We start from the raw sequence: 20,700 nt of genomic DNA on the forward strand, positions 1-20,700 counted from the left end.
TTACAAATGAAAATGTGGAATGCACTTTTTAATTGAACCCCAACATTAAGAACTATAGTGCAAATGATGAACTAATACAGTAGAAAAACAGGTTCTGGACGTATAAATTTACAAATGTCATATTCTAAAAAAGCCAAAGGCTTGTTTTCATCAGTCAGGCTACTGAGGGTATAATTATTTTGAGCCACTGGAGGAAATAAGGTACCTAAATAACCCTCCAACAGGTCTAATCCAGATTTTATTTGGATATGAAGTTTAAACACCCATTTTGATGTAAGAAATGACACAAACTTTTTATGACCTCACAGCATCATTGTTATAGAACAAACTGGGATGATATTGCACATTTTAAGGTTCTCCCTTTGGTTTCTAAATTTAGGGGAGAGTGTTGCATGCTCACAAATGTTGACCAAACTGTTCTGGGGCACAGGAATAAGAAATGTGAATTCTTAGAAAAGAATGGGTTCTCTGAAAAAAAATGCACAATCCATGAGGATAGTATAGTTTTTCATCCTCAAAGAATCTGGTCCAGAGAGATAAGACTAAAAATATTGATCCATTTGAAAGTATTGAATCTTTTGCGTGCACTCAGTCAGGTGTGAGTAGTTACAGCTGAGTGGTTATATTTTTACAAATGAAAGATGGCTGAATAAAGCAACAAACAATTCTAAATCAAAATCAGTGATACATTCTCACTCTAAATATATGATTATTGCAGCTTCTGCACAAGCTGAAGCTGTATTGTTGGCTTGAAATTGAATGAAGAAGCAGTTGATGCATATTGTCATTATTTATGTCTATTTTCTTCAAATTTACAAACAAACAACTGGTTGATCAACAAAATAGTCAGGAAATGAATCGATAATGAAAATAATAATTGGTTGCAGCCTTATAAAGTAGTTACAAATTGGCTGTACCTCAAAGCAGCTGCAACATTAAAATTCTACATGCACATTAATGCACTACAGATAAGTTTATGATAGATTCATTTATAATTTAACACATTTTAACTTTAACTTTTTAACATTGTGAATGCAGAACTTTTCATTTACTGTATGTTATTAGTACTTTTACCACGGGTCTTGTTTATATCCCCATCGACTACACATGCACACAGGAATATTCTCTTTCATTTCATAGAGAGATATTGTTTGTGCATGTGCCTGTGTAGCTACATCTTTCTTGTAGACTCTAGATGTTTATCTAGAGTCCAAATAAAGGCACGTGACATTGTGAACTAACATCGGTCAAAGCATGAAACAACCAGTCGTATTTAATAGCTTTCGCAGTTCATGGTTTTTATTTTTGATCAGCAACATTTGCTCCAGGGAGCTGAAATTCCAGGGACACACCCGGACAGCTGAGTGCACTGCCCTGTGACCGTGACAGGACAGATGGATCTATAAGCATGGAGGTTAAACAAGCTCACACACACTCAGTGTTGTCGATAAAATGAGAACGACCTCATTCATCTGTCTTCACCTGGCTTCCCTCCCCAATCTTAATAGTGACTCGTAACACCATTACCCTGCAGAAAACCCCGGTTTGAATGACATCATAGCCTGTCATTACAGAGACTGTGGCCTGACATGAGTCTGTCTCAAGTGGCTGCGCAGTAAACGAGCAGTTGGGGAGGGAGGCAGGCAGATGATCGAGGCTATCTGGTTCATCTGAGTAGAGATGGCTGCATTCCTCCAATCTGTGATAAGAGCGACAGACAAAAGGAGTATTTCGGCGGAAGGAGGGAGTTGATATTCACCGGCGATAAGAGCTCTTCTTACTGTAATATAGCCTAGGTCTATTTAGTTTAAGGAGGCTGAAATACTGGAAATGTCTACAAGCATTTGCTTATGGCCTAGAGAGAGAGAGAGAAATCTGATAAAAATGTCACTATCAATAATTGGTTCTTTCATTTGGCTGTAACACTAAATGATACAAGACTGACAAGACAAAGAATACAAAGTATACTGACATCTGTTGAGGCAGGATTAAAAAATAACACTCGTGACTTCTATATCAATTAAAAACAATAATGCATGATTGAAATTTCCATTTGTGAATAAAACATCTGCCAAACAACAAAGAAAAGCATTTTAAATCGAACATTGTGGTCCAGTTTGCAAACAAATCGATGATGAAATTATTTCCAAAGAAACAGATAATGAAATCAAACCTCTCCTCTTCCTGCTGGACGACCTCCATGAGACCATTGGCCCTGCATTCATCGACCAATCGGCTCGTCGGAGGGGAAAAATACTAGAACAGGCTACAACGGTGGAGCGCGCATCGCGCAGGGTTGCGCACACAGAAGACGTAGCTGCGACACAGGCGAAGCGAGGACGCGACTACGGCCGAGAGGATGCAGTGAAAGGGCGTCAGTTTCCCAGCTAATTTACAGCCGGGCGTCAAGGCAGCTAGAATAAAATAACATCGAAATGAGCGTGATTCAGGCTGGGCATGACGGCAGGGTGGACGGCGGCAGAGGCAGCCTCACCGACAGCGGCGGCGGCTCCCCGAAGCTCCAGCAGTGCGCTCAGCCTCCCAACAGCAGCAGCAGCCGGACCAAAGATGCCAGATACCACCAGCAGCAGCAGCAGCAGCAGCAGCTCCAGCAGCAGAGGCATCATGGTGGGTCGATGTGGAAACAACCATCCCACAACGAGCCAGCCGACGTCGTGAGGCGGGCGCTGGACTTCAAGTGCCAAGGTACCCAGTGCTATAAGGATAAGAAGTACCGAGAGGCGATCGGCAAGTATCACCGCGCTCTGCTGGAGATCAAGGGGCTGTGCAGGGTGCTGGGGGATCCGGACACCAGCTCCAAGTCCCCGTCCTCCCTCCTGCCGACCATCAGCAAGTCCACCACGCTGACAGATGAGCAGAAGGGGGCCATGGAGAATGCAGAGCTGGAGTGTTACAACAGCTTGGCCGGTAAGCGACGTTATACACACACACACACACACACACACACACACACACACACTACACTTATCTGTTCTCTTTTCAGCAGGGGAAGATTCTGGGAATACTCCAGAGCTCATGAATGATTCATACAGAGTATGAGTCATTCTTGGGTTTACCCCACTATCCCCCTCACTTTCTTTGATTTTCACTTCATGTAGATGGTATTTATTCACCCCTTGGCAAATCAATCATTATATTAGTTTTATATTAAAGATCTAACCAAAGAACCCATCGTAGTTTGGTGACAGGACACATCAGCACTTCTGCTAGCCTATGTGATTAAATCCAAACATTGGCTCATTCAGTGCTGTCGCTATTAACTTCTTCCCCTCTCTTGTCTTTTCCCCAATCCAGCCTGTCTTTTACAAATGGAGCTGGTGAACTATGAGCGAGTGAAGGAATACTGTCTGAAAGTGCTGCACAAGGAGGGAAAGAACTTCAAAGCTCTTTATCGATCCGGAGTGGCCTACTACCACCTAGGAGACTTCCAGAAGGCCCTGCACTATCTGAAGGAGTCGCACAAACAGGAGCCATCAGGTCAGGACCGACACACTGTGACACTGAGCTCCAGTGTCTAATTAGTCCTCTAGACCTGGCTGCATTGTTTGCATGCACAAGTGTAAGTCAGGGGCTCCTGAATCTTCTTATGTCAAAGACCATAAACAACAGCTGGATTAAACCACACACCCCGTGTTTGATTATCTGCTCTGCTCTGTTTGTGCAGCTTGTTGATAATAAGCACATTAACTGATTGGTAGTAAACAACCTCTAAATGTATTTCATCATTTATTAAGTAACGAGACTAAGAGTCTACAGTTCACATCTGCATCAACATCTGCACTTTAAGCACCTAACATGCTCACAATGATCATGCAAACGTGTTGATGTTGACCAGGTATAATGTTTACCATCAAGGGTTTAGTGTGTGACATTTGCTAATTAATTGTTATAGGGAATCATCAGATTCATTCATCATAAGAAAATATAATCTGGGAACCATGAATTACCATGAATTTGTTTTTGAGGTTTTACCTTTGAATAAATGAAAAATGTGGCCTGATGGTGGCATTAGACAGGGGATAACCAAAGGCAGTGGGATTGATCCTCTGGGGTCCATAAATGTTTGTACCAAATTTCCTGGTAATCCATCAAATAGTTGTTGAGATATTGAAATATTGATTTAACCGGCCAACTGACCTCTGTTGGTACCAAACCCATGAATTCCCATTGATCTGACTTGGGGACGATGAAATGGGCTGAAAGAAAAACACAGCCTGTACCGAATTTCACGAAACTTCCGCACATACTGGATCGAAGAAAAATAAAATATATATATAAAAATATAAAGGCTCGGTGAGGCACTGAAGGGGCTCAGATGTAGGTGTGCTGTTTATACTGTGACATGTAAGAAAACTACTGGCACATATAGAGAGGAGCTAATTAGGGGATTGGAAACAGGTGCGCAGGTGAGTGTGTAAGTCAGGTAATGAGGGTTGCTGGGAAACAGAGGACTACTGCAGGACAGGAAAGGAACAGCAGGCGAATGACACGCAGGAAAGATGCTGCGTTAGTTAGTTAGGTGCAGCCATCGCAATACCTGTAACATTAGTAATTTCATAGGTTCTTCTTCTGCTGTAACATCTGGAGAATGGTATTAAACTATTTTCTATTGCAGGGGGACCCTTTGTAGTCCCAAGGCCTCATTTTGACACACAAGTACACTACGCTTGTCACTTTCATTGTGTTACTTTTTAATTACTTTAAACAACAATGTGATGTGAATTATTTTAAATTCAAAGGTTCATTCAAACTCAAGGCTTCAGAACATATCCCACAATCCTCTTCAGCTCTTGAAATCTTCAAATGGTTCATATATATATATTGTTGTCATATAAATGTCCAATAATTGCAGCTTGTTAATGTTTCACTTGATTGATAACATAATTGTCCTGTAAGACTATTTCAAAACCCAACAGGATAAGCTAAAAAAAAAAAAAGGGCATGGTGCTCCATGTGGAAACAAAAACATGTTTTTTGAGTCCCTGAGAAAATATTTCCAAAAATTAATTCCTGTAGCCATTTTACTATGTCACGCTCTGTTCAGTTTAAGTGGTAGATTTATGCGCCATTTCCTGTATGAGCAGGAAATAAATCAGCCTTTTCCTGTCTTTGTTTTTCAGACACCAATGTCATCCGCTACATCCAGCTGACAGAGATGAAGATTCGCCGGAATGCCCAAAGGGAAAAGAAAGAGGCGACATAAGCACTCTGATGTCTGATGACTTCTCACCCGTCATAAATTTCAGCCCTACTGTGTGCCACCCAGACCTTACACACGAGTCAGAGGTCTTGGTGTGAAGCGATGTTATGTTTGCTTTTGCTTTGCACAGCATCTGGTTGCCAGTTATGTGATTGAGCTTCCCCGTTGTGTGCTTGAAGCATTTCTTTTTTTCTTTTTTTTAAATTGTACCAGATATTGAGTTTCTGTCTCCAAACCACTAAACTTATCTAGTATGAATCGATCCCAAGTATGTTTTAACCATTACAAACTGATGCACTGCCAGTCCAAACATTGCACATACAGGCCCAACACTTGTGATAGAGACAGGAGCAACAAAGTCCGTAAGAGTGAATCCAGCAAGTCTGCAGGCAAGTGTAACTGTAAATTAGCACCTGCCCTCGCACAAGATGTCTTTTGAATGGCATGGAGCAAGTGAGTAACAACCACCTACACTTGTGTCACCATACTTTGATTTTGAAAGTACTACAAAAGATCAAGATTTTTTTTTATACTTTCAACTATATCTTAATAAAGGTGCTTTCTCTAAGTAGGTTTCTACTTTAAAATGCATAGGGAAGGACATCAAGAGCACATGGTTGCTAATTGCAGTATGAATTTAAGAGACATATCACAAAATGTAAATAGGCTACTTTATAGAAATGACAAGAAAATATTATGGAGAGTCAAGCTACTTGTGTTTATTAATGCCAAAACGAAGCACTTCATCCACAGCATTTACTGTATCAACAAATACTGTGTGTTTACTGTAAAGGTATGCGTAATAAATGTGTCTATTGATTGAAATATTTTTTTGTGGCGCTGCAGCAGTGGATTTCCCTTCAATTTTTAACTTTCATCTTCCCGATATTCCTCATAAGCTAAAATAGATCTATGGAGAGATGCTGATGAAAGCACATGTGTAAATAAACAAGTGAACTGAAGCCGATTGAAATGATTTGTATGCCTTTTTGTCTCTGCAGTTGCCATGGTGAGGCCTCGGTAATAAGATGGGTCATGGAGGTGATTTTTCAGAAAATTATATAAGGAGGCATGAGTCAGAAAAAGATCCTGATTATAACACAGGCAATTATTTAAAAGTGGAGCGAGAACTAATACTTTAAACCTGCAATAACTGATCTGTTTTTCTCACAGAGCAACATTAGCATTCATTCGGCGACGTGTTTTCTGACCACCTGATGAATGTAAGTCCAATATTCGCTCTCATTTTAGTTCAGTTTTTGGTCTCCACCAGTTCCTGAGGGAAACATAAGACTCTGTAGCTGCTAGCTGCTCCACTATGTTCACCTGCTAACTCTGTCTGTTGTTTGGTGTTGGGTTGCCCCAGTCTGTTCCTCTCGTGTTAGCTTTAGCTACTTTCTCAGGAAGATGATGTTTAAAAAAACAAAGTAATTTAACAATACTTAGTTGTAGTTCCTACTTCTGAATATATTCGCACAATCCTCAAAGACCTCTCAAACCATGTGGATGAAAACAATATTTTGTCCAATTTATGCCTAGAAAGGTTTTCAGCTCTGTTTCCTAATCCAAACGATGATGGCAGCCGTCAGTTACCTGGACAGAAAACAGAAACTGGTTTAAAAATCTTCTTCATCGAGCAGTGAGCTGAAAATGTTTTCATCCAAATGGTTGAAGATTTTTGAGTAATTATCTTTCTGATAAATGGACGCTTATCTCTGTATGTAATGTAACGCTAATTCTAATACACGAGAGGAACAAACTGTTGCTAGTCTCCAATAAATCAGGTGTGGGTTCTTCACTACGAGTGACATCTTTCACATTACACAGTCATTTGAGCCGTTGTTATTATAAACATATCGATAAAAGCTTCTGTTACCCTGTTAGCCTTCCATTTATTACAGAAAGACACAGACTTGTAAAAGAATCTGTGACCCCCGTTGTTGTTTACTATGATTTTACTCAAATCAGTGTGTTCCAGTGCAAATACAAGTCAGTCAATAACAGTATTATTATTCTCAACCTGAACAATGTCCATCAGCAACAGTAGGATCAGCTTATTCATGGTAACATTTCAGACAGTTAATGACACCTTGGCTACACCTTAGAGGGAGAATGTCGTTTCAACTAACACCCTTAGTTTGAAACACTGTGTTTGTACATTGAGCATGATCACATTCTGCACATCCTCAGAGAAAAAGCATTCACATTTACATGTACATACACTTAGGATAAAGACTGAGAGGTCACTTGACATTTGAAAATGAAATGAGAGAAACAGGCATTCAGATAGTGTTTCTATTAATTACTTTTCAAATAATTGATCAATTAGCTCTTTTTACCTGCTAGTTTGACAGTTTACGTGCCGGACTTAGAACCTCTTTACATAATTTATTTGCTTGTCTAGCAGGTTGAAACAAAGGGTAAAAATTATTTCAAAATAATATTTAACCCCAGTCTGATCTAGAAAAACCTAAATAAATGTGGAAACAAAATGAAAACAATGTGCAGAATCCAGTTTTCATGCATTTAGCTCAATAAAATACCTTTTTTCCACAGTTTTTCCTTTACAATTTTGTCGATTGTTTTCTTGATTGTTCAAATGTTTAGTCTATAAAATATTGAAAACTGCCTGTTACTGTTTCCTAAAGCCCAACTTGTTATCATGAACTTGCTTGTTTTTCCTGAACAATAGTGCAAAAGCAAAAAATATTCAGTTTACTGTCAAATAAAATAAAGAAAAGCAACACATTCTCCCAACTGAGAGGCTGAGACCTAGACATGTTTGGCATTTTTACTGCAACTATTAATCGATTATCAAAATATCGATTAATCAATCATTTCAGCTGTAGTTCTCAGTTGGATTGAAACTACTTGCACCCTGGCTGAAGCAAAAGCCCAGAAGCAAAAACACAGAAGATAATTCAATATGCAGTGAAACTGACTGAATTGAATATAAAGCAAGTCGATGTGGCTGCAGTCGTGAAATCTATTTAGTGTTGCACTTTCAGAATCAACTGAAGTTTCGTGCAAACGCTCAAAAACACAGAAAACATTCATGAGCAACATTAATAAGTGTCAAAAATCAAGGCAAATACAATGGATTATAAAAATAAACCATCAGATAAATTAATCAATAAATAAAATAAAACAAATCAGTACAAATGTAAATAATGACGAACGAACTTTCACATGCCACCAGGGCCTGCTTCACCCGTGTGCCCATTCAACACCCATGCAGTCTCTCGTTTACATAACCTAAAACTTACTTTACATCCTTCACCTTGATGAACAATTTTTGAGGCAGACAATTTACAGAATCACAAACACAAAGTTCCCTTTTTAGTTTGGAGAAACATTTCTCAACTGGTGGCTCGGGATCCAAACAGGCTTCTCCGACAGGGCCACAAACAAACAATGAGGAATTAATGAGCTCATTGATATTATTGATATATTGTGACTTCCTGGTAGTCAGTCCCAATTGAAACCGAAGCTTTAGTGACATTCTTTTCTATAGTACAGTTCACAGTTCAGAGCTCGAGACAGTGTCAAACGTCGGACTGACACTGTTTCAAGTCTGTAGGTTGCTAATGCAAAGAAGTGCTCATATTATACAACAGCATACCCTGTCCGTGGGATGTCACTCTATAGAGGTGATTGGTGATGACAGGTGCTCAGTACAAAACAGGAATTCATCAGCTACTAGCACAGGAGTTAGAGATTAGTTCAAATAACACAATGCTTTTAACAGACAAATTACAAATAATCAGAGACAGCGTTTTTTTTTTGGTTTTTTTTGGAAAAAACCTGAAGCTTTACATTCATGATGCTTTCCAAAAGTGCACTTAATTAAATGCACAATCTTCAACTCAAGTTTAAAATGAAGAAAAGTATGTAAAGCTTTGTGAAACTGTTAATGCCATTCTGCTACAAAGCCACTCATCTGTTTATTCCCACAGAGAAAAGAAAGTCCTTCACATCTTGAATGACAAATGACAGGGTTAAGAAAAATGGTTCTTCTGCCCTTCTAATGCATTAACAACCAGACCTGGGTCAAATTATATTTTCAAACACTTTCCATGGCTTGTTGTAGTAGCTTTAGATGCCAAGTTGGAGGATTTCTGTCACATATGGTGATACAACAAAAGTCAGAAAGGTAAAATATGCACAGTAAATGTCTACCTGTAATTTATTGACAATATTGTAGATGGAGAAAGGTGAACCACCCTCATTAAGTACCAATTAAAGCTAAAAAAAAGACTCAGTTTTTAAATACTAATTGACCCAGACCTGTAACAATCCAAAGGCTAACAACAAGGACAGTCCCCTCCTTGTGTTGGACCAGTGAAGGGCTGGGGCCAAGTTAGGACCAAAATCCAGGTCTATAGCGGTAAGGTGAGTCTTTGGGAAAGCTGATCTCCGGTTTGCAGAGTGGTACGGTTCCATCCCGGTACTGTCCCTCATCCTGATGATCCAACAGGTTTTCATTCCTGCGGGGGGAGTAGGGTGTCGGGGCCTCCATGGGGGTGGGCAGCACCGCCGGGTCTCTCCCAAACTCTACAGTGGGGGGAGTCTCTGTGCTGGACGTGTGGGCGGGGGACTCGCCGTTACCCAGGTTATGTCCATTTCCCCTGGGCCTCCCCTCTGCCCAAAACACATCACAGCGCGCCCGGGGCGAAGGCCGAGGCCGGGCTACAAAGTCCAGGGTTTTGGGGCGTTCAGGAGCACAGCGTCGACGAGGTGTTGGAGGAAACACAATATTGGGATCCGGGAGCCGGGGGACCTCATGACAGTCTTCTTTTAAACCTCTGAAGCCGCCTGTTGTGGTAAAAAGGAGGAAAAACATTAAGAGAAAAGCCAACATCATATTTCAGACTGGCTGTTATCAGAACAATATTGGCGATTTATTAAATAATTGAACACAATTAATTCTAATTGAGGTCGTGGAGAGTTTTGGTTTTCCAAGATAGTGTGAATGCAGTTTCAGAGGTTTGTTAAACAACAGACTAAGACCAATAAGTGACAAAGAGTCTACAGCCAGACAGAAGTGCTGTGAGTTAAATAGCTTACTAGCGTTAGCATGCTACCATGCTCACAATTTCAATGCTAACATGCAGATGTCTAGCCGGTATCATGTTCACCTCGTTCACCCTATTGGTTTAGCAAAACGGCATGCTAACATTTGCTACCAACTGAAATGTTGACCTGATGATGCATCACCAAAGATATTAGAATTCATCTGAAGGGGAACATGAATGTCTGTCTGAATGTCTCTATCAAATTTCATGCCAATCTATCCAGTAGCTGCTGAGATATTTCAGTCTAGACCAACGTGTCTTTACCTGTGTTCTGCAATGTTGTTTTTTCTGGCAAAGGTTCTAGATTATTAGGTGGGCAGCTTTTCTTGATGGCTCCGTCTGATGGTGTTCGGCGCAGGCTACGTGAGGAACTTGGAGCGCAGGGTACATGGGTGGGCGTGAGAGACTGGCGAGGGTTACGCTTGAAGCTCTCAAGGTGGGTGTTGACCAGCGGGTTGACTGGGGTTTGGATGGCCTGATGTTGTAGTTTGACAGAGGCCTGTGCGGGTGGTGAGGCGGGGCGGTACACTAACAGCTCCTCACTGTCGGAGCGCAGCAGTGAGCGGGTGGAGTTGCAGTCAGACACTGATGATAAGGACAGCAGTGTATAGGAAGAGGGTAGGCCTCGCTCGGGTAGTGAGGGCGCCGAGGGCTTCAGCGGGCTTTCCCGCCGGAACAGTCTGCGAGTCGGGGGGCTGGTGCTTCGCCTCTGCCCCACTGTTCTGTGGAAGAAGCCCTCCCATCGTGATTTAATGCTTTCCTCCGGTTGGGCCAAAGTTAAGAGGTTGCATCCCAGTCCGACGGCTGCCAGCAGAGCTCCACAGCCCAGCAGCACCAGCTCAGAGCGCCGACCCCCTGCTGGGCTCTTCTTGCACGGTGGCGTCCCTGGCACCTGGCCACTGGGGCAGTACTCATCTCCCTCACTGTCAGCAGTAGCAGCGACCCCCGAGTGACCCTCCTTGTGGAAGGGGATGCAGAGGTAGGACTGACCAGGAGCTGCTCCTGGCTCAGTAGTGAAGCAGCAGTCTTCATTTTCTGAAAACAAGATCATTCACATGTTAATATCAGTTCTGTTATCATATAAAGCTTCTACACTCATACACATTCACAAACCAGTAGGCTATTTGTAGACACACACACACCTTTGTCTTGGGGACTGTCATTGACTTTACCATCACAACTGAATGCCTAACATTAACAATTTCTCTAACCTAACATAAACCTTATTCTGTGCCTCACTCTGAAACAAAATCTTAACCCTGAAGTAGCCTTTCAAACATGTGGGGTGCAGCATTTTAGTCCCCACAAAGCTGTCCGACCTCACAAGTATAGCCCACACACACGCACACACACACACACACACACACACACACACACACACACATACACAGAGCAGTTCACACACATGAAAAAGTCCTAGTACGACACTGATTCTTGAATTCCATCTGAATTCGGTTTGCTGAGTGAGCAAGATCCTTTTTCAGCCTGTTTGCATTCATGCAGCTGCAAACATGCACATCTGTGAGTTCCCCAGGTCAACCACTAAGAGCCATGTGGGAGTGAAGTATGTTACTCTCTCACTTTCCTCTTCCATGTTTTTCCAGCCAGTCTGCCACCTCTTTAACCTTAAGACTTTTTTTTCTGTATTATCATGCAGTGTGTTTATACGGCAGACAAAATAGACCCACCACGCCGGTCCTGCTTACCCATCTCCACAAGGCTCGGCACCCCAGGCACCGCTGGACTGTGTCTCGGGGATCTGCGAAGGTTTGGAGCGCTGCAGGACCGCTGCCTGCTGCCCTCATGGGGAGGCTTCACACTGTCAAGAAGAAATAATAAAAACAAAAGGCTCAGATTTTGTTTTCCCAAGGACACTTTCTTTCATTTCAGTATATGATCTAACCTATTACGCTAAAAACATTGGAGTAATGCTATCAGTAGAAAGTGTAATGAACGGAAAATTTTAGTAAACTGAGCGGCGAGCTGAGTTTGTTCATTTTGTCCTCCCACCTGTCATCAGCGCTGTGCTCCCTGTATTGGCCACAGGCACGGGATCTGCCTTTCTTCCTGGAGCCCTTCCTCTCAACCTCCTCATCATCCTGCTGAAAACCTGTGTTGCGACCCCAGGCTGTACACCCCTCTCCCGGAGTGACTGCAAAACAAGAGATTAGTAAAGATAAACATCAGACAACTGAGAACAAAAGGCAAACATTAAACGGCTTATAATGAATAATAACTGCAGGAAAAAGTGTGTGCTCCATGGTAATAATGATCAATAAAAATCTGATCAAAATGTAAATATAAGGTTCTTACGTTGGATGGCTCTCAGACGGGGCAGTATCGGTGGACTGGTTGGAGGGCTGGAGCTGCTGCTGAGCAAACTCCTCCGTCGATCGTGCGAGGGAGACGCCTGCACAGTGATTTTATGCTGAAAATCTAAAAAAAAAAGTAAATTGCATCCTGTACATTATACAATATTTGGTGATAAAAAAAAAATGATGGCCACTAATTCTACATGTACAAAAATATCAGCAAAATCTAACCCTGTAAGACCCTGCAAAGCAAACATTTAAAGTAAAACCAGATATAGACCAATACTATATAACAATATCCCAGCTATAACTTCAGCTCAGACTGAAAACCTGTGTATACTGACCAGACACTGTCGCACCACAGTTTGTTTGCAGTACCTGAAGGCAGGCTGATCCTGTTCCCATCCTTGAGTTTAAGGCGGTTGCGGCGGAACTTGCCCTGCCTGCTCTCCACGTGAGGCTTTTCCTGGTAGAGCTGGTGAATGATGATGTTGAGCTCTCGCTCCAGGATGTGGATCTCACGCTCGGCCAGTTCCTGCTCGCGCCTCCTCAGCGCCTCCTCCTGACACTTCTGCTGCAGCGCCGCTCGGGTCAGCTCCTCCTCCCACGATCGCAGCTCCTGGGGAAACAAGGAAAAAGCATTTGAAGCCTGTAAAACACCTGCATTCAACTCCCAATTTTAAACTTCCTATTGCACATAGATTTTAATGTGTATGTCATCAGAGAAGAGCCTGAGTTTTAATTGCAGGTTTTTACAGAAACTCATCTCATCTCTACCTTTTCCTTCATCCTCAGTTGGTCAAACATCTCCTGGATCTCCAGTTTCCAGTCGTCCTGCAGAGAGTGGAAGGACTCTGCTGGCATTTCAAAAAAGCCTGACTCTTCAATGGTTGTCAGATGGTCCAAAACAGACGTGAACTGTGGGCGCGAGTGAGGGTCTGAGCTCCAGCAGTCTGTGGCAAAAGATGAGAAACAGTCTCAGACCAACTTTCCCTCAACCAAAAATTATTTTTGGCAATTCACATAGTTCCAGAAAGTAATATTCTGTTTTGGTTATTTGATGCAAGTCATTATTCATATTTCAGAGGCTTTCCTTGCTGCAGTGGATGAACACAAAATATTCTTGTGGTTACACATCTCATGTTTAATAATGAAAGTTCAATGGTATCGTTTTAGCTCATAAACTGACACCTGTCTTATATTTTCTCCGACATAAGATGCTTGGACGTAGTTCTACATGATAAGTTCCACCTAATTTGCTATGAGCAGGAAATATTAATATTTTTTCTGTCTTACCCTCCATGAGACGTGCAAAGGGCTCAGGACAAGTAGAGGGGACGGGCAGAGCAAGTTTGTTCATTGCCACTCCATAAGCCACCGCGAGACCGTCGATACCCCGAAATGGAACTTCTCCAGTCAGCAGCTCCCACAACAGCACACCGTAACTTTGAAGTTAAACGAAAGGAAAGAAAGACATACCAAATGATGATGAGAAACGATCATGACTGAAGCTGTAAACACTCATAATGGATATACATCTTCAAATAGTGCTCTTCCACTGATGCTACAATATCACCCTGAGATGAGGGGCTTGAGGTAAGTGCAAAGTGACTTACTACATAATATCTGTTCTAAAGATAAACGTGTGTATGAATATATGCGTGTCAAGCAGGATGTTTGCTGACAAAGAGTGTGAATGTTTGGCAGACCTACTGTATTTGAATAAATGTCAGAAAGGGATTTGAATGGCTGTACTTTGCGCTCTACTCATGGAAATATCACGGCGAGACAGGAAAGGTTGAAAGAAGAAAAATGCCAACAGAGAAGTAAAGTCGCTGACAGATTCACGACCAACGGCAAAACCACACATTGATGATCTTCAGTAAATGACAGAGAAATCACACAAATCTGGGCTGAATGTCACGGATTCTGTGTGGCGGGGGGATTCTGCTGTCATGTTAAATCATTATCTAAATTCTGGAAAATGTGGTTGATCATATTGACAGACCTGGATCAAAGAGCACTTGGAAATGACTCTTAAAGAATAACATTCAGATGCTCTGATGTGACCGTCTGCGATTCCTGGTGTAAATTGTATTCTCTTATGCAAACCGCACTCATGAAATCAAAATTATTTAAGCTTTTTTCTTCTTTTTTTTCCAGGTTTATTCTACACTAATGCAGTAGAATTGATCAGGGAGACAGAGTAACCCCCTCCCCCCCTTTCCCTGGTTAGCACATTCACCTTCCTATCATGACTGTTTTAATGCATGGCTGCCTTCGCTTGGCTCTCTCACTGATCACACTTTAATCCTGTTCTAGAGGGAAACCCCACATTTGGTCTGGAACATCTGAGCTGTGCCGGTAATGCTGCTGCATATGTAAGGACAACACAGCAGACTGTCAAAGAAGAAAAATGACACGTGGCATTGAAGCAAACAAATTATTCATCTGACTCATCACTGGAGTGTGAAACTGAGACACATTTCAATTATATTCCCACATTAGATATTCAAGTCTTACAACAGGAATATCCACATTCTTACTTCTAAAGTTTAATCCACGAATCCTTAGGTCTATAAAATGTCAGAAAATGCACGTTAAAATTTCTCAGGGCCCACGGTGACATCTTCAAATTGCTTGTTTAGTACGACCAACAGAACAAATATTGCTTTGATGTAAGACATTGAAAAACAGCAAAGTTTCACATTTGATAGCTAAGTTGATTAACTCTCTGTTGGTCAATTAATCAATCAGTCTTTTCTGCTGTGCTTGCAGTAATAACACACAAGACTGAATCTTTAACAAACCACATTGCAATCGACACATAAAATATAAAAATTACGAATCAATATATATGTATGTCTGTGCAATTATGAGCGTTACCTCTGCAGAAATTATGTTGACCTAAATGAAATTTAATTGAAACTGTCTTCTATGAATCGCACCACCTCGCACATTTGCAAAATCATATTGTATTTTTTTGTTTTTGCAATATGTACATTTTTCATTTTCTGCATACTAGCCTGTTTAGAACAGCCTGAAGAGCATGCCACCCTGAATTCACTGCATATACTGCACAAGCATGTGACAAATAAAACCTTTGAATCTTAAAATAGACGGACCGTGTAGTAAAATATACTGTATTACAAGACATTGTGTCTGACTGTGTTAAGTTAGTGTTTTAAATAAAGCAGAGACACTCTCCATGCTGACTCCTCCAACATGAACCTAAAGTTCAGTGTAGTATATTTATAGTTAATGTACTCTTTAGCCTACTTTAGTTTTGTACTCATCACATAAAACACAACACTCTGTCCTGTTCTGTGTCTCTGCTTTGTTACTATGGAAACTGCTGCCGGAGCTGAACTTTTTTCCTGTGCCTGGTGGATAAACTGCTTCTCTTTTTTGGCTCAGTTTTCAGACCAATTTCTACAAGCTGGTGCAGAGTGTTTGCTGCATAAGCCCCCCTCCTCTGCCCACCTCCAAACGTCGCTACCCTTGGAGAATGTAGACGAGCGGATGACTTCAGGAGCCATCCAGGCGTAGGTGCCGGCGGCGCTCATCTTGGTGGTGCGGTGCCACTCTCGAGCCAGGCCAAAGTCTGTGATCTTCAGAGTCTTGTTGCTGAGGTCTTCCATCTCAACCCTCTCGAGGATTAGGACTGGAGCGGATATGTGGGTCGGCAATGGTGGAGTGGGAAGTGGGAGGTGGGGGGTGGGGGGTTCAGTTGGAGGATGAGGAGGAGGTTGGAGGATATGGGGGGAATTTGTGTGGATTGGCGGGAGTGTTGACGATAAAATAAAAGGTTTCAGGTAATCATCACCAGGATTGAAATGTTGGGGAAGACAGCAGCAGGAGTCCCACGATAAAGCACAATGCAAATGCAAAAATTAGACACACGGTGGATGAACAAAACAGGGTGCGGTTGGAGGGAGGCCATGATGAAAGTGTTGGAAGGATAAAAGCAGAGTAGAGAAAAGGAGAGAACAGAGAAACCAAGAAACAGTGAGCCACTACAACACAGATGAAAAACGCCGACCTTGATCAATGCTAATGATCTCACTGTGCATTTTTACAATAGAACATCTCACACTACAGTTAAACTACAGAAATAACCTGCTATGACACAAACATTTGCTGTAATAGGCTCTCAAACACAACCCATTCCCAACTTGCACAAGCAAAGCCGGGCTCCTCCTAACCACATGCTCTCTGTCTTATCCCCATTCAGCTCCACAATGCTGGGCCATCTGCTGTGGCTGTGCCCAGTGGAGAGGGTGTGTCTGCAGGCTGCGGTGCACATCAAGCGCCCCTTCATCTGCTGCTCATGTAGCTCTATTGCTACTGAGGCAAAACATGTGGCTGAAGTAAATCCTGCTCCTGTGTAGCTCAAGAGTAACACCATGAAACAAACACAGCTGATTCCCCCCGAGGCCGGCATGCTCCAAATGTATGCACGCAGTGTAATGTACAATGCTTTTGATAGGAGCATCTGCCATATGGCATGTTATGTAGATAGGATGCAGTAGAAATCGTTGATAGGGTGAAGGTGAGGTATCTTTACTATGCTATGATGTTTTTTATTATTTTGCCTTGCTATACAATGTATTTTTATCAGTCATAAAGGATGCATAAAACGTCAGAGTATAGTAAGGCGTAAAAATGTGAAAAAAAAGTCATAATTTAGTAAGGCAAGAAATTTCATAAAAATGGCATAGTATAGTGAGACTTAAAAGTATCAAAAAATGTCATAGTATAGTAAAGCTTAAAAATATCAAAAAATGTCACAGTACAGTAAGGAATAAAAACGTCATAGTATAGTAAGGCATACATTTTCATAAAAGCGTCATAGTAAAGTAAGACATAAAAATGTGGGAAAAAGTTATAGTATAGTAAGGCATAGAATTTCATGAAAATATCATAGCATAGTAAGGCATAGATACGTCAAAAAACGTCATAGTATAGTAAGACATAAAAACGTCATATTATAGTAAGGCATCAAATGTCATAGTATAGAAAGGCATTAAAATGTGAAAAAACCTCATAGTATAGAAAGGCATAAATTTTGATAAAAACGTCAGAGTATAGTAAGAAATACATTTTCATAAAAAGTCATAGTATAGTAAGGCATAAAATTTCATGAAAATGTCATAGTATAGTAAGGAACATAAATGTCAAAAAACGTCATAGTATAGTATAAATGTCATAGTATATTAGGGCATAAAATTAATAATAAGATATAAAAACATCATAGTATAGGAATGCATAAAATTTCATAAAATGTCATAGTATAGTAAGGTATATAAATGTCAAAAAGCATCACAGTATAGTAAGGCAAAAAAACTTCATAGTATAGTAAGGCATAAAAATATGAAAAAAAAGTCATAGTATGGTAAGGCATAAAAACTTCATAGTATAGTAAGGCATAAAAATATGAAAAAAAGTCATAGTATGGTAAGGCATAAAAACTTCATAGTATAGTAAGGCATAAAAATATGAAAAAAAGTCAGTATGGTAAGGCATAAAAACGTCACAGTATAGTAAGGCATAAAAGTGTGAAAAAAACGTCATAGTATAGTAAGAAATACATTTTCATAAAAAGTCATAGTATAGTAAGGCATAAAATTTCATGAAAATGTCATAGTATAGTAAGGAACATAAATGTCAAAAAACGTCATAGTATAGTAAGGCATAAAATTTCATAAAATGTCATAGTAAAGTAAGGCATAGAAATGTCATAATAAAGTAAGGCATAAAATGTGAAAAAAGTCATAGTATAGTAAGTCATAAAAATGTGAAAAAATTTCATAGTCTAGTAAGGCATAAAATTTCATAAAATGTCATAGTAAAATAAGGCATAGAAATGTCAAAAAACGTCATAGTATAGTAAGGCATAAAATTTCATAAAATGTCATAGTAAAGTAAGGCATAGAAATGTCAAAAAATGTCATAGTATAGTAAGGCAAAAAATTGTCCTATTAAAGTAAGGCATTAAATGTGATAAAAACTGATTGTATAGTAAGTTATAAAAACATCATAGTATATTAAGGCATAAAAATGTGAAAAAATGTCATAATAAGGCTTTAAAAATTTGAAAAAAATGTCATGGTATAGTATGGTATAAAAACGTCATTAAAATGTCATAGTATAGTAAGGCATCAAATGTCATGGTATAGTGAGGTATAAAAACATCATGAAAATGACATAGTGTAGTAGGGTCTAAAAACTACATAAAAACATCATCATATAGTAAGGAACAAAAACTTCAAAAATCGTCATAGTATAGTTAGGCAAAAAAAGTCATAGTAAGTAATAGAAAAAGTCACAGTAGTAAGGCATGTGTCTGACCCCTTACATGATTTTGTTATTTCTATTGAAGTTATTGTTCTGTTTTCCAATTTGTGCAGCAGGAGTCTGGAGGGCGGAGTTACACCAAGATCACCTAGTTGGAAGCACCTGTGCCCACTGCTTCTGTCCTATAAGAGATCGCATCTACAGGCTGTCTTTGGGTGCTTTCTCTGAGCTGCTCAGCACATTGTATTTTTGTGTTCATGCAGATAACAGCTCACACCTCATACATCCCACTCATGCACACATGCACCCACGTCACTTATTGTACTGATGTCCACACCTCATGGCTTACCTTAGTTCTTTTGTGTAAGTTACATAATTTTGTTGTTAATAAATGTATTATTGTTTGGACAACCTGTGTTCCCTTGCTTTTTGTCATGGATTTAGAATGACTTTTCATGCCTCATGAACCATAGATGATTAAGGCATAAAACATAAAAAAACGTCATTGTATATTAATGCTTAAAATGTCAAAGTATACTGAGGCATAAAAACATCAAAAAAGTCATAGTGAAATAAGACAAAAAAACATCAAAAAAAGGCCTTGTATTATAAGGCATAAAAGTGTGAAAAAAATGTCGTAGTATAGTAAGGCAAAAAACATTTCACAGTATAATAAGGCATACGAATGTGAAAAAACCTCATAGTATAGTAAGGTATAAAATTTCATATAAATGTCATAGTATAGAAAGGTATAAAAATGTGAAAACTTGTGATAGTATAGTAAGGCATAAAAAAATCAAAAAACGTCATAGTATAGTAAGGAATAAAATTTCATAAAAATGTCATAGTATAGTAAGGCATCAAATGTCATAGCATAGTAAGGCATAGAAATGACAAAAAACAGCGCAGTATAGTAAGGCATACATTTTCATTACAACGTCATAGTATAGTAATGCATAAACACGTCATAGTATAGTAAGCAATAAAAAGTTGTTGTATAGTAAGGCATAAAAACGTCATAGTATAGTAAGCAATAAAAAGTTGTAGTATAGTAAGGCATAAAAACGTCACAGTATAGTAAGCCATAAAAGGTCATAGTATAGTAAGGCATAAAAATGCGAAAAAAGTCATAGTATAGTAAGGCATAAAAACGTAAAAAAACGTCATAGTATAGTAAGGCATAAAAATGTGAAAAAAGTCATAGTATAGTAAGGCATAAAAACGTCATAGTATAGTAAGCCATAAAAAGTCATAGTATAGTAAGCAATAAAAAGTTGTAGTATAGTAAGGCATAAAAACGTGAAAAAACGTCATAGTATAGTAAGGCATAAAAATGTCATAGTATAGTAAGCCATAAAACGTCATAGTATAGTAAGCCATAAAAATGTGAAAAAACGTCATAGTATAGTAAGGCATAAATTTTCAAAAAAACGTCATAGTATTGTAAGGCATCAAATGTCATAGTATAGTAAGGCATACATTTTCATAAAAACATCATAGTATAGTAAGGCATTAAAAACGGCATAGTATAGTAAGGCATAAATTTTCATAAAAATGTCATAGTATTGTAAGTCATCAAATGTCATAGTATAATAAGGCATAAAAACGTCATAGTATAGTAAGGCATAAAAAGTCATAGTATAATAAGCCATAAAAATGTCAAAAAACGTCATAGTATATTAAGGCATAAAATTACATAAAAACGTCATAGAACTGTAAGGCATCAAATGTCATAGTATAGTAAGGCATAAAAATGTGAAAAAACGTCATAGTATAGTAAGGCATAAAAATGTGA

General features: G+C 39.7%; 2 protein-coding genes across 2 annotated transcripts in view; one reads left to right on the top strand and one right to left on the bottom strand.

The window, feature by feature from the left end:
* The first annotated feature begins 2,280 nt into the window (after positions 1 to 2,280).
* Positions 2,281 to 6,395, top strand: LOC111225827 (tetratricopeptide repeat protein 9A-like). Its single transcript, XM_022750858.1, has 3 exons — positions 2,281 to 2,928; positions 3,316 to 3,498; positions 5,142 to 6,395. The coding sequence occupies exons 1-3, from the start codon at positions 2,436 to 2,438 to the stop codon at positions 5,222 to 5,224; spliced, it is 759 nt and encodes a 252-aa protein (XP_022606579.1). The 5' UTR covers positions 2,281 to 2,435; the 3' UTR covers positions 5,225 to 6,395.
* Positions 6,396 to 9,378: 2,983 nt separating this feature from the next.
* LOC111225561 (mitogen-activated protein kinase kinase kinase 9-like) overlaps positions 9,379 to 20,700 on the bottom strand; it is a 24,698-nt gene continuing 13,376 nt past the window's right edge. The window contains exons 3-11 of the mRNA XM_022750512.1: positions 16,092 to 16,272; positions 13,905 to 14,053; positions 13,386 to 13,561; positions 12,987 to 13,227; positions 12,610 to 12,732; positions 12,307 to 12,448; positions 12,003 to 12,115; positions 10,561 to 11,331; positions 9,379 to 10,036 (exon numbers count right to left, since the gene is read on the bottom strand). Coding sequence (XP_022606233.1) covers positions 9,582 to 10,036; positions 10,561 to 11,331; positions 12,003 to 12,115; positions 12,307 to 12,448; positions 12,610 to 12,732; positions 12,987 to 13,227; positions 13,386 to 13,561; positions 13,905 to 14,053; positions 16,092 to 16,272 — 2,351 coding nt within the window. The 3' untranslated portion in view covers positions 9,379 to 9,581. The remainder of the gene's footprint in view (positions 10,037 to 10,560; positions 11,332 to 12,002; positions 12,116 to 12,306; positions 12,449 to 12,609; positions 12,733 to 12,986; positions 13,228 to 13,385; positions 13,562 to 13,904; positions 14,054 to 16,091; positions 16,273 to 20,700) is intronic.

The sequence above is a fragment of the Seriola dumerili genome, unplaced genomic scaffold (assembly GCF_002260705.1).
Source record: "Seriola dumerili isolate Sdu_G_001 unplaced genomic scaffold, Sdu_1.0 BDQW01000149.1, whole genome shotgun sequence".
Lineage (NCBI taxonomy): Eukaryota > Metazoa > Chordata > Actinopteri > Carangiformes > Carangidae > Seriola > Seriola dumerili.

Bases quoted from the DNA above. Each gene is read 5' to 3' on its own strand.
- LOC111225827 (XM_022750858.1), top strand. From the start codon at position 2,436: ATGAGCGTGATTCAGGCTGGGCATGACGGCAGGGTGGACGGCGGCAGA. The intron at 2,929-3,315 runs GTAAGCGACGTT...TCCCCAATCCAG, and splicing joins GTGTTACAACAGCTTGGCCG to CCTGTCTTTTACAAATGGAG. The intron at 3,499-5,141 runs GTCAGGACCGAC...TTTGTTTTTCAG, and splicing joins GCACAAACAGGAGCCATCAG to ACACCAATGTCATCCGCTAC.